Source organism: Ursus arctos, unplaced genomic scaffold, assembly GCF_023065955.2.
Source record: "Ursus arctos isolate Adak ecotype North America unplaced genomic scaffold, UrsArc2.0 scaffold_2, whole genome shotgun sequence".
NCBI lineage: Eukaryota > Metazoa > Chordata > Mammalia > Carnivora > Ursidae > Ursus > Ursus arctos.
This window is the reverse complement of record NW_026622874.1, coordinates 20119635-20133593: the sequence shown is the minus strand read 5'-3', so window position 1 is coordinate 20133593 and position 13959 is coordinate 20119635. Positions and strand designations below refer to the sequence as shown.

The 13959-nt window shown below is 39.7% G+C and overlaps 1 protein-coding gene across 5 annotated transcripts in view; it reads left to right on the top strand.

The window, feature by feature from the left end:
- The window catches only part of PLA2G4A (phospholipase A2 group IVA), a 152051-nt gene that overhangs the window by 86287 nt on the left and 51805 nt on the right, over nt 1-13959 (top strand). For all 5 annotated transcript variants that reach the window (XM_026509247.4, XM_057315152.1, XM_026509244.4 and 2 more), the window contains one exon: nt 11037-11173. In XM_026509247.4, coding sequence (XP_026365032.2) covers nt 11037-11173 — 137 coding nt within the window. The remainder of the gene's footprint in view (nt 1-11036; nt 11174-13959) is intronic.

Genomic DNA, 13959 nt, shown 5'->3' with positions numbered 1-13959 from the left:
TCTCAAACCAGAGCTGAAAAATCCTTCCACCGCTGTCAGGATTGGCCTCCCAGCATCTCTCCAACTCCCGTTTTTGCCAGTTCGCACCACACTCCTTCACTGGGTGCCTTTTAGCTCCACGTCTCCTCAGAACCCTTCCCCAGTTGGTGCGATTCCAGACACTGTTCCTTACCCCTGTAGCGTGCTTCCCCTGTACCCGCCCTCTCCCCTCCCCACCAGCTTTTCAGGTGCTAGCACCCTCCTTCCTGTTCTTGAATCAGTACATATGTAGCTTCTTCTGAGGCTGTCCCTCACCAACAGCCTCCCTCCTGAGACTGTCGCCCTCACCAGTGACCCCCTCCTTCCCTCCATGTCCCTTAGGTCTCAGTTATATTCTCTGTGGCATAAATATACACCTTATCTTCTCAGCATTGACGACACTCGGACTTAAAACATACTTGGAGAGATATTCCTTTCATGTCTGTTTCCTCCAGCAGAATGAAAGCTTCGTGAAGATCAGGACAGTGTGTGTGTGATTTACCTTCATGTTCCCAGTAGCTGGCGAAGCTCGTAGCACATGGTAGACGCTCGGTAAATGTCGTGGGAGTCAGGGCACAGATTCGGGCAGTGGCTTGGCGCTGCACGCAGGGGTGAATTAGCTAGGGAGAGGGATCAGGGACTCAGAACTGGGGAACACAGCATTGGGTTGTTAGGGAGGAGACACATACTGAGGAGAGGTTTTGGACGAAAAGATCTCCATTAGCAATGCACGTGGGATGCATTGGCGCAGTTGTCCCGTTGGCCTTTGTCCTTAGGTTTTCCTTTTGCAAAGGGCAAATTGCTGCTACAACCCTCTCTATGGACTCCTTGTTTTGTGGGAAAAAGGGTTTTCCTGGGAAAATGAAACTTGGCCTAATATTCATACAAATTGGCTTTCTGCAATGGGTGGAGAATGAAGTAATTATGTTTCTCTCTGGAATAGTCTTCAAAAATATTAAATTCATGTTTTTGGAAGTCATTCTTGGAATTTAAATTTTTACTGTAGTTGTTTTCATTTGGTCTAGAGTTTTTTTCTCTTGTCCAAAATAATTAGTTTAGATATATTCAGAACCACCCATTCTCACAACACATGGGATAGTTTCCTGTTTTTATGTTAGTCCTTGGTCAGGGGTCCCTTAAGCTCCCAATTCCCTTGCTCTCTGATGAGACTTCACTTTCTCGTCGGTTCTGGCTAATAGCCTCCTTACAGTATGTAGGACAGGTTGTCACGGCAGCTCGACAAAGAACAGTCCTACATAATTCTCGGTGCAGAGACTGTGCTTGTCTCGTTCCCAGTGTTCAACAAACAGCATCCAGTTTAGGACCTTAGTGTCAAATTAAAATCCTGAATAAATTGGGGCACGATAAACTTGGACACATTCCTTCCTTTCTGTGCTTCACTTGTAAAATGGAGACTGTCTCTAATTAGGTGAAAGGAAAAGTACTACTGCTTATAGGGTTCCAGCACAATCTGTAAGGGCACGTAGTAGTTGTTCAATAAAATAGCAGCTATACCGCTTGAGTATTGCTGTTCTGCTGCATAATGCCCGAGGGCAATCTTTGTCAAATTTAATAAAATCTTAGCTCTTCTGTCTAATATAATGAATTAGTCAAAAAGTTAAGCTGCCTCATAACCCAAGAGTTTATTCTCTTAAGTACTAAGACTTAAAAAATGTATTCTCAGGAGACCTGGGTGGCTGGGTTGGTTAAGCATCTGCCTTTGGCTCAGGTCATGACCCCAGGGTCCTGGAATGGAGCCGAATCAAGCTCCTTGCTCAGCGGGGAGCCTGCTTCTCCCTCTTCCTCTGCCCTTCCCCCCACCCGCTGGTGCTTTCTCTCACTCTCTCTCTCTCTCAAATAAATAAATAAAATCTTTTAAAAAATGTATTCTCAATAATAAAAAAAAAGTTTTAAAAATTTATCAATTTGAATCATTTGGAGGGAAGTATTTCTAAAATATGCCATTCCTTGCCGGGATTGAACTGATGTGAATGTTCTCATGTCTGTTTCATTTGTAATCAGCTGCCATTTCTCCATGCTTTCTGTGCTTCCTTGAAGTAATTTCTTCAAACCACTCCTTTCTCTTTCAGCTTTATTGTTGTGGAATTCAAATCTGATAAGCAAGCTTGTTGTTAGCACAGTGTCTCTGATTAGTGTAATTTCTCTGTGAATAGAGGCCTGGAATCTTTCCTATGAGTAAGAGCTGTAAGACCGTGTGCATGCGGATTTTCGGCATAGTTGGATTGTTCAGAGGCCATTCTTATAAATTTTCTTGTCTGAAAATAGCTTTTGGTCAGATGAAGTTTCCAGATTACAGTCTTATGGGAAGGGAAATGCCACTCTATAGTTTTTGTTCTCTAGTAACTGACCGTAGGAAGCCAAGCTGGTTGGGGGACTAAAGTCTGGAATTGGAATAGTAGGGAAGCGAGAGAAGGGAATTCCACTTAAACCTTCATCAGAGAATAAAAGAAAGTGTTTCAAGGCAGAATATATGAAATAACTTCAGTTTAAACAGATAGATGGCTTCGGGTGAAGTATCAAGTAGACCTTAAATAATATATTTTGCAAGTGCTATTCTGTACTTGTTTGCCATATAAATTAAGTGAAAGACTAGAGAAAAGAGAGCCCATCTGGTGACAGAGGAGGAGGCGAAGCAAAACCATTCCTGAAGGAGGTGATAGAAGTCAGGCTTGAGTAGTTCATGAGAATTTGTATTCCTTGTATATGTTGTTTCCGTCTTCCAGAATATTCTCCCTCTTAATTCCTACCTTTATTGTGATGACAGAACTTCGTACTATCAATTCTTTTTTTTAAGATTTTATTTTATTTGTTTGACAGAGAGGGAGGGAGGAGGAGCAGGGGGAGGGGCAGAGGGAGAGGGAGAAGGCCCCCTGCTGAGCAAGGAGCCTGATGCAGGACTTGATTCCAGGACCCTGGAATCATGACCTGAGCTGAAGGCAGACGCTTAACCAACTGAGCCACCCAGGCACCCTGTACTATCCATTCTTATTTCCCTCTTAGATTGCAAATATTGCAAGGCAGACAGTGTGGAATTCCTAATAGTGGGGGACAGGGAGGTGCGCTGAGCGGGTATGGGCTTCCAAGGGTCAAGTTTCAGGATTCTCAAGGTAGACTTGGAGTTTTTCTATCTGAGGTAGTGGTAGGATGTGAACAGCCAAGGAATAAGAGAGCTGGAGTTGGTCTAGAAAGTAGATGTCCAAGAGGCCCAGACTTTACCCAGTAGGGTTGTCCACTGTAAGGCAGGTGACGACTGAAGACTACAGAGCTCTCAGAGAAACAGGCTCAGGGGGAGGCGGGCGGGATCACACGTGTCCAAGCAAGCAGGGAGGAGGCAGATGCGGACAGGTGCTGGATTTGTTGCAGGTTTAAATTCGTTTTATAAATCAAATGGACATTATGTGAGGGAGCTTACTGGGTTGAAAGGGCCAGGGGCCAGATGAAAACAAAATGCTAGTAACAATAATATATTTTAATTTCATGTAAACTCACTTTTTAAATTTTGCATGTGCAATTATGCACTGCGCTAGGAAAAATCGTAAATAGGTTGAAACGAGATAATATGTACTACTTTCTGTACGTTTCGTGAAGCAAACCAAGTCAGTGTGTTCCTTCCCTTTGTGTACAAAGAAGTTGCCTAAGTTCCTGACCAGAAATGGACCGGACAGCACCTTGGGAGGACCGGTACTGGGCACAGGTTGGTGGGGAGGCAAGCCCACCGTAGGGATTACCACTTTCCCAGTCGGGCAGCCATGTCCGTTCCTACCATTGCCGATACTGTGGAGATGCACTGGCAAACTCAGTTATCGTCATCTTTGCTTCTATCCGCTAATCAAAAAAATAATAATCATAAATAATAATTATTACTACGAGTGAAGACCTAGGATGCACAAACAAGCAGTCTAAAGCCTAAACTGTTTTAATATTGGGATAATCACTATGATATGTTCATTCAGTCTTTAAAAAAAAAATCAGTGCTACTTTTTGGTTCTCCTTTATACTTACAGGGTTGGTGCTCTCCTTCTCAATACAGCTTCTCTGACCCCTTTTCGAGGTTGGTGGGGAGTGACCAGTTGAGGGTTGCAAAACTAGGTCTTGGCTACCTCCTTGGATGTATGTTCAGGTGTTTTGACTTGTGCTTTGGGGCATTGGGGCTGGGGGCTGGTTGGCACTTTGGAAAACTGGCTTTCAGTAAAAACAGAGGAAAAAAGTGTTCTGATTTGACCGTATTTTTCTCCAAACTGGCAAGAACAGAGAGATGATTTGGGGCAAATTAAAGGGCATAGAAATCAATTTCAGTAATGTGGAGTTTGTGACATCTTCATTCTTAAGTTGCCTGCTTTATTCACAAAAAGAGAAAAAGGAATAATTTCTAAGTGATAATTGCTAACAAAATCCAAGCCCAAACACATAACAATTCAAATGATTATAACCATCTGATCTATGATACGAGCAAGGAACTGGCATAGAAAATACTAATACTTAACTTTTTTGACTTATAGTCCTCTTTCATAGTAGTCAATAAAATGATAAACTTTCTTAGAAATTAAAAAATGTATTTAATCAACTGGACTAGGTGTCTTAAAAAGTACTATAAGTAAAATATTTTAACTATATTTAAGTATATTTTAAGTATATTTAATATTTAAAGTATAAATACCTTATAATGAAGTGAATTTTCATATGTCACTAAAGTTATATATTAAAAACACTTTTGTCCCACTTACAAATGAAAAGCGTTTGTTAAATGAATAATTTCCCAAGGAAAAATATTTCCCTTTGTGTTTTTCATAATTTTGAGCATCGTTTTTAAGACTTGATCATTTGGCCCAGAGGTAGTTACGTACTTTTCTCTCGCCTCTTTAAAACCTGAAATGGGGTGATTGTAGGTGAGATTAACATTCAGATCAGTAAATGCCAACCGTAATGTGCGTGGGCCCTGTCCAATCATTTGAAGCCTGAGTACAACAAAAAGATAAGCCTCTCTGAGCAAGAAGGAATTTTCCAGCAGACTGCCTTTCTCTTCACCTGCACCATTGGCTCTCCTGGTTCTCTGCCTGCTGGCCTTCAGACTAGAACCACATTATTGACTCTCCTAGTTCTGGAGCCTGCTGGCCCATACTGCAGATTTGGACTTGCCATTTCATCCTAATTTCACAAGCCAATTCTATATAATGAATCTCTTTGTAGATGGGTAGGTAGCTAGATACATCTTGTTGATTCTGTGTCTCTGGAGAACCCTGACTAATACAGGAGCCAAGGAAGCAAAAGTCTTTATATAATTTTCAGACCTTAAAAATCTATGAGAAAGTAAAAAAAAAAAAAAAATCGTTAAGCACTTGAGAATTTTCTTTTGCAATGGAGGAAATTAATAATATCCATAAGCCCATGCATCAAGGTAATGTAATCAAGACCACAGGATTTTTGGTAAATGAAAATTCATTTCCTGTTATCATACGAGAGAAGTATGAGAAATATTCATTGATATCATTTATGCACAAATACTGAGGCTTTTAGGTCTAAATATAAGCTAAAACCTGTCAACAACATTTATTTCTTTGATTCTTTCAGATTTTGAGCCAGGACTAACAGCTGCTTCTTATAACTCCTCAGTTACTTCTTTGAAAGTTATTTCAGAATGACCAAGGCTATTAAAACATCCAAATTTAGCCTCCGCTTATTACGTAAAATTGGGCTGATATCATCCAAAGTGATCCACGAATCTGAAATATAAATTACCTAAATATCAAATGGTTTCTTTCAGCAAAGATTACTCTTTCTTTCTCAACAGTGAGTAAAAGGAAAGAGTGAATTACGGTGTCGGTGACACCTTCGCTCACGTCACAGTAGCTACGTCCCTGTGTGGACAAGGTATTCTGTGCATTGAATACCTCAGCATCTGAAAAATGGAAACGATGATCTCCTTTCGAGGGCTGGGAAAATCAGATGAAATAAATTGAATAGAAGTGCCCATGCTTGTGCTAGACACACAGTATTTTCTTGATAAGTCGAACCTCCCTTTTTAATGTTAACAAAAATGGATACTTTTATAGTTTTATAATTCATATTCTGCATGAGTTATAGAATCTGGAGTGTGACCAGGAGCTAAAGGGCTCAAGGTTGTTAATTCTACCCAATATTTCTACATGTAAGGTAACTGAGTCCAAGGAGGATTTTCTTTGCCTCAGGTCACGAAGTTAGTTGTTGGGAAAAGCTTTCAGAGATCATGGAGCGGAGTGAATTAAAACTTTGGAGGCTGACAGATCCAGCTTTGTGTCCACAGGACCTTACTTTCTAGCTTTGTGATATGGAAAAATTAACTCCTTTGTGTTTCAGTTATTTTATCTTTAAAATGTAAGTCATGATAAATATATACCTCACAGCGTTGTAAAAATTAAATGATACACATAAAACAGATTAATTCATGTGTAGTAAATACAGATGAGATTTGTAATCTCAATAGTCATTCAAATATTTGACTATTCAATTTTATGTACAAGTAGCTGACATGTCTTTCACCTGATAACAGCTCAGATATCTGACTTTAAAATCTTCCCTGAGGGGCGCCTGGGTGGCTCAGTCGTTAAGCGTCTGCCTTCGGCTCAGGGTGTGACCTGGGATCAAGCCCCGCATCCCACTCCATGCTCCGCTGGAAGCCTGCTTCTTCCTCTCCCACTCCCCCTGCTTGTGTTCCCTCTCTCACTGGCTGTCTCTCTCTCTGTCAAATAAATAAATAAAAGCTTTAAAAAATAAATAAATAAAATAAAATCTTCCCCGAAAACTCTATTTAAGAATTTACTATAAAGCAATAATGAAAATAATGGGTTATATAAATTACAAATTCCAGCTTAATAAGCAGCTATCTCCAGAAAATTCCTAACAACATAGACATTCATAAGTATGGGTTGGGCTAGTGGCTTATGAAGAAGGACATCTGGGGAGCTGTTTTCTCAGGATTAGAGAAAGCCTTATGTTCAATTTTCCAAATTTTTTATTAAATCTGACTCTGAACAACAGTGCAGGTGGTGTGTTATGTGTTGAACAGTGTAATTTGTTACTAAGAATTTTCTTACTATAAACTGTCTGATTTACATTGGGTTTAATGTTATTTTCAATAATGCAATGTTACAAGTAACCAGATCAACAGGCTCAAATGCCCCTGAATGATTTTTGAATATAAGCAATCTTCTTCCTTCTATGATATCAACCCTAATACTTTTTTTCCCTTAAAGCCCTTCTTAATCTTATTTTTCTAACTCCCTAGTATATTCCTGCTGCAATAAGAAGACTGATCTTTTGGCCCCCAAATCACATGCCCTTTTTTGCTCATGACTGTCTTTCTTGGCCTGACCTTAGGCTCAGTGCTTGGCACATGACAACAGGAAATGTTCACTATTATAATTATTACATTGCCCATAAACTCAACTCCTTTTTCAAGGCCTAATTCACACTCCTCCTCCTTCTCACTTCTCTGGCCTGCTTACAACTACTGTGATAGCTAATACTGCCATGTGCCCCATTCCCTTGCTGTATAACCCACTTCTATTTCCTGTCTTAGCTATCTTTCCCCTCCAGACAAGTTTTTAAGAACTTGGGTATTTTACTTTATTTACAATTTCAACATTTATATTTGAAAGCATTCTGTACATCTAAACATGTACAGGTTCAAAGCCATTTAAATTGCTCCATTGCAGTGAATGCGGGAGTGTGTTTTCATGAATGAGGTCTCCAACCTGCGGCCCGGCTCTTTCAGTTAGGGGCCACTCGGTATTAGAGAAGAACCCCCGTGCCCTGGGGTTCTTCTGGGTAATGACAGCATCATCTGCGGAGAGCAAAGCTAGAAACCCTAACGGTCTGACCACCCTCCTTCCTCTTTTATGCCTAACAGTGGATCGGTCACCAAATTCTCCTTGTAAATATGCCTTGATTCTATTCTTCTCCTCCTAAGCTTCACTCTAGGGGTAGAAGAAAGAAGGAATTGTTGTCTCCCATTCGTGCCTCAGAAGAAAAGAAAACCATGACTATTAGAGATAAGATAGCACTGTCAAAAGTGGGGGCCCCCAGGTGGCTCAGTTGGTTGAGCATCTGACTCTTGATCTCAGGGTCTTAAGTTCAAGCCCCATGTCGGGCATGGAGCCCACTTTAAAAAAAAAAAAAAAAAAAACTGGCAAAAGTACTTGAGCTCATCTCTGCACGTGCACTCTGTGATTTGTACGTTTATTCTGCAAATGAGACTTTGTCACAAATATAGAAAATAAAACCAGGTAACAATATGACAATTTTGATTTCACTCCAGTCTGTACTCCAGTTAGAACATCATCCCCACTCACTCCAGCTTCCGCTCTTCCATCCATGGTGATTTCTTTCTTCAGTTTGTTTCTTATAAAACTTTGAATTCCTTCGTGATCTAATGTCTTGGCTCCATCTTTGCTCAGTCTTCTATCTCATATTTTCTTTTTTTTTTTTTTTAAGATTTTATTTATTTATTCGACAGAGATAGAGACAGCCAGCGAGAGAGGGAACACAAGCAGGGGGAGTGGGAGAGGAAGAAGCAGGCTCATAGCAGAAGAGCCTGATGTGGGGCTCGATCCCAGATCGCCGGGATCACGCCCTGAGCCAAAGGCAGACACGTAACCGCTGTGCCACCCAGGCGCCCCTATCTCATATTTTCTTTTGCTAATAGTTATTATTGGGAAACACATCAAACAAATGATGCCCTTTCTCCCCGGCAAGCTGACCATTCTTCCCCATCAGCCTCTGTCTGTCCAGTAAGTAGTTCCATCCATCCACTCCTTACTCCCTTGTTTGTCTCCCCCTGCCTTATCCTCAACAGCCTCAGAATTTTCCTGAAAGGTTGATTGTACTCACCACATGCCTGATATTCTGGAGCAGTGGTTATAAATTTTGGTTTCAGAAATCCATTATACTCAAAAAATATTAACAACTTTTAAGAGATTTCATTTATATGGGTTATATCTATGAATATCTACCATATGAAAAATGAAAACTGAGAAAACTTACTAAAATGTGTATTTATTTTAAGTAAGTCCTTGTCATGTTCATATCAATGACATTTTATGAAAATAACCATATTTTCAAGAACCAAAAAAAGTGAGAAGGGCAGCCCTGTTTTACATTTTTACGAGTATCTTTATTGTTTGACTTAACAGAAGGCAGCTAGATTCTTGTATCTGCTTTTGAATTCAATCTCTTGCTATATCGCACATCCTATAATTTCTAGAAAACTCCGTCATAGACTCATGAAGGAATGAGAATGAATAAAGGCAAACAACTTACTTTTTTCATGAAAATAGTTTCGACCTTTGGACACCCAGACAGCTGTGTACACTTTGAGAGTTGTGCCCTAGGGTATAGACAAACCACCAGCTCTCTTGAGCAATCATGGTTCAGGACCACAAAGAAAATGACAATCTCTCCCTCTCCAAACAAACACTTGTATTTTAGTCACGTTGCAGACAGCCTTTCTTCTCTCCTGCAAAAACTCTTGGTTGACTCATGTTGCTTCCATTTCCAGAACGGCCTCCTTCCCCGCCCTCGTCCCTCCCTATTGAATAACTGTGCATCTTTAAAATTAAACTCAGATTTCTTTTTTATTTATGAAGCTTTCTCTACACTTCCAATTTCTCTGATTGGAACTGACCACACCTTCTGGACCTCCTGTACTCCTAGCCCGTAGCCCTTTATTTTAGGAAGGCATATGAGCAGGAGCCTGGATATAGAAGCTTGGGGTTTAACTCCTGACTGCTATTTACTGGTTGCATGACCCTGAACAAGTCTTCAGGGCCTTGCTTCCAAGTGCCTTGGTTCCTCACCTATAAAATACGCGCTTCATAGAGATTTTGTGAAGATTCAATGAGACAATTTCTGAGGCGCTTGGGTGGCTCTGTCGGTTAAGCGTCTGCCTTTGGCTCAGGTCATGATCTCAGGGTCCTGGGATTGAGCCCCACATCGGGCTCCCTGCTCAATGGGGAGTCTACTTCTATCTCTCCCTCTGCCCCTCCCCCCACTTGTGCGCCATCTCTCAAAAAAATAAATAAAATCTTTAAAAAATAAAATTAAGTAAATAAATGAGACAATTTCTGTGAAGTGCTAAGAACATTTCCTACCAGGTAGTAAGAGCTCAACAAATGTCATCTATCCCTATTTTTATTATTGTCGTGATTATTATTTTTTTAAGATTTTATTTATTTGAGAGAGAAAGAGGGATAACGGGAGAGGGAGAAGCAGACTCCACACTGAGCAGGGAACCCGACCTAGGACTTGATCCCAGGACTCTGGGATTATGACCTGAGCTGAAGGCAGACACTTAATCAACTGAGCCACCAAGTGCCCATATTGTCATAATTATTATTACATTTCTGCCTCACTTAAATAAACTATATTCCCCGGATCTATCTGTGATGCCTGAAAGATAGAGATCACTCAGTCAAATTTATGTAATAGATTAAAGAATAAATAGATTTTGGAGATCTTATCTCTTTTAATCGTTTGAATAATAGTGTACATTTTGAAATGAGTCAGCATAAAGGAGCAGTAAGAATTCTGGGCCAGGAAGGCACGGTGCTTACCTAACTCCAGACTACCAGCACATAGATCTTTCACAAGTAATATCAGCATTTTAGAACTTATGTCTACAAAATGAGCAAAGACATTTTTGCTCACTTTACAAGATTTTTGAGTGAATCCCCCCGAAAAAGTGCACCCAGAAGTAAGCCAAACCCTGCAAAGGGTCAAGCAAATACAGAGTTATGGTTGTTTTTATTTCTAAGTAGAGTTAGCTGGTATTTTAGTAACATCTGCTTTCTAATAGACATTAATTCTTAATTTTCTTATATGAAACATTTAAAAAAAATTAGATATCATCAAGGTAGGAGTGAACTTACAATTCTTTATTACCAAATGTGGAACAGATAACATGAAAACTAAGAGGGGAATATATTTTATGACATTACAAATGATCTCTGTGTTTCTCACTCCAGGTGCCTGTGGTGGCCATCCTGGGCTCCGGTGGAGGGTTCCGAGCCATGGTCGGATTCTCAGGTGTGATCAAGGCGCTGTATGAAGCGGGAATTTTAGATTGTGCTACCTACATTGCTGGGCTTTCTGGCTCCACATGGTTAGTCCACACTGTAAACCTTAGTTATATCATGCTAAAGATTTAGCATTTATCTACCTGGAACCTTAGAAAAGCAAGGAGGATTTAGAAAATTGAACCTTGGGGACTAACATAGCATAATAAAAAAAAATTTTTTTTTAAAGAATTCTTTATATAATCTGGAAAAAAAATTGAACCTTAACTTCAAATTACTGAAGTGTTTCAGCTTGATACAATAATTTGCTTCTTAAAAAAAATGTTTTTTTAAGATTTTATTTATTTGTTTGACAGAGACAGACAGCCAGCGAGAGAGAGAACACAAGCAGGGGGAGTGGGAGAGGAAGAAGCAGGCTCCCAACGGAGGAGCCTGATGTGGGGCTTGATCCCGGATCGCTGGGATCATGCCCTGAGCCAAAGGCAGACACTTAAGGACTGCGCCACCCAGGCGCCCCTTTAAAAATGTTTTTTAAGGCAAATTCATTCTTAATGATACTCTTGTCAAATTTACTCCCGCTAAGCCTATCTGTAACTTAAAATGTAGTTAAACCTAAAATTAAAAAATAGATCAATTGAAATCCTATATAAATATCACAGAGGTGAAATAACATGCTCCACCCATAATTAATTTAATCTTCCTATAATTTGCTGATTTGTAATCTTTCAGCAATCGTGTCTAAGTCTACATGATTCACTAGGTATTCATTTTCTTCTCTAGGGCAAATAGAATGAAATGCAAGATACCTTAGTATGTAGAAGAAGAAAAACAACTTTTCGAACGCAGAGATGGAATAAGTCTCACTGATTCTCATCTAATTATGAAATTAATCCTTTTTATGCATTTAAGCATAGCTAAATTGGATAGAGACGTAAAACTTCGTACATAAAATATTTGTCCACTGTAGATTTGCCTTTTCACAAACATTTGTGAAACACGTTCAGAGAATCTACTATGTACTTTTTAGTTTGCCTAACCCACAGAAGCACACTGATAATCAAATATTAGCTCTTCCTCAGATGTCTCTCAACCATGAGTGTCACCTTATTACAAAATGTCTGACTTTGACTTACAAGTCTTTTTAATCAGTCAGCCATAGTAAAGTTCATCTATCATAATACTGTATTATAGATGTCTAGCATTTGAAGATTTCTGTACCTTCTCATCCTGTGAGACAGATCTGAGTTTTTTCATTTTTCAACTAAAGAAACTATGACTCAGAAGCCAAGGGATTTGTCCAAGATCACTAGCAGAACCAGCACGTGAAGTCGGGCTTTTGATCCCCTCGTCTAGGATTCTTGGAACTAAACCATAACCTTCTCTTGGACAGCCACGTGTTCTACATAGAGATTCACATATAAAGAATCTATAGTTTCTTAACTGTTTGGAATCAGATTCTTTAAGAAACAAAAACTTGGGATGATGGTTACCACCTTCTTTGTACATACCCTCAAAATGATTTATCTCTTTTGAAAGAAGGGTGTAGCCCATCATTATTCTTTCCCTTGAAGGAAAGAGCAGGCACCTGCCTGTTGAATGAGTAATATGATGGAAAAACTTGGACCCTTAGATTAATTTGGCTACTCAAGCATTTTGTTATTACTCTTCGAGTGGTTTTCTTGCTCTGAATTCACTATTTGTTAGATTCCTGTGGTCCATCACTGACTAATACTTTGTAAGAAGCTTACTTTTTAAAGTCATCTAATAAAGACAGAGCAGGTGTGAATTCGGGGGCTGATTTGAGGGTATAATAGTGTGTGTTTAGGCTTAATTAGAGCTGCAGTCATTGCTTTGGTTATGGGTTTGGGGCAGCATCTTATATTCTCCTGTCAGGGTTCCAAAAACAAGTCCTGCAAAATGCAAGTCAGAGAATTTTAAATGTTACAGGCTAATTATTTAAATATCACAGGCCACACATTTATATGTACATAAACTTCTGCTCTTTCATTGTCTAATTCCCTCAAGATTAACCTTCTCTTACTTATTCCATTTCCTTCAAGGCCATTCACTCCTAAAATCCTTACAATTGATTTTCACTCAGAACCACCTAATTTCCAAATAGAATGGTGTCTTTTGAAGTTCTTTTCCTCCTTGATTCTTTGGTGGAGTCCAGGAGGATGAGGTTGGGAGTTGAGACATTTCACCTGTAACTGTCCCTCTTTCAAATCCCTCCTCCTCTGCCTTTTGGTTTTTATTTCATCCTCTCTGATTGCTCTGTCCTCCATACTGTCTTTTCTATTTTCATTGCTTTGCTCCTTAACGTGAGCTTTCCTCCAGGGCCTCCCTTTTGCTCTGTTACATCACGCACTGCCCCCTTGGCAATTTCACCAACTTCTACCGCTTCAGTTATTACCACCAGTAATTTAGTTCATGGAACTCTAGAACATCCCAAAAGTTAATGGACCAAAAAAGGAAAGACATCCCTACTGGACAATACAAAGTAGCTGTCGGAGAGGAGAATCAAGTAAAAGATGACCCAGAGGTCAAGGGTGGAGAGTATTTCAAGAAGTAGTGGGTCTTTTAATAGAACAAAATGTCTGTGAACAGCTTAGCTTAGAACTGGATTTGGAAATCTTTAGTGGTTTTAGCAAGAATCACTGAAGTAAATAAAGAGCACTTTTGATCATGAAATTGCAAATAAGAAGTGACTAGAAGATGAAAGGGAGAAAGGTGGGTAGGTAAACCTACTAGCATCTGTTTGTTCTTTCAAGAAAGGGAATATAGGACTCAGGGAAGCATCTTGGTTTGGTTTTGTTTTCAGAATTTAAGAAACTTGGACATTTGTGTAGAAGTCTGAGGTAAAGAAAACTGT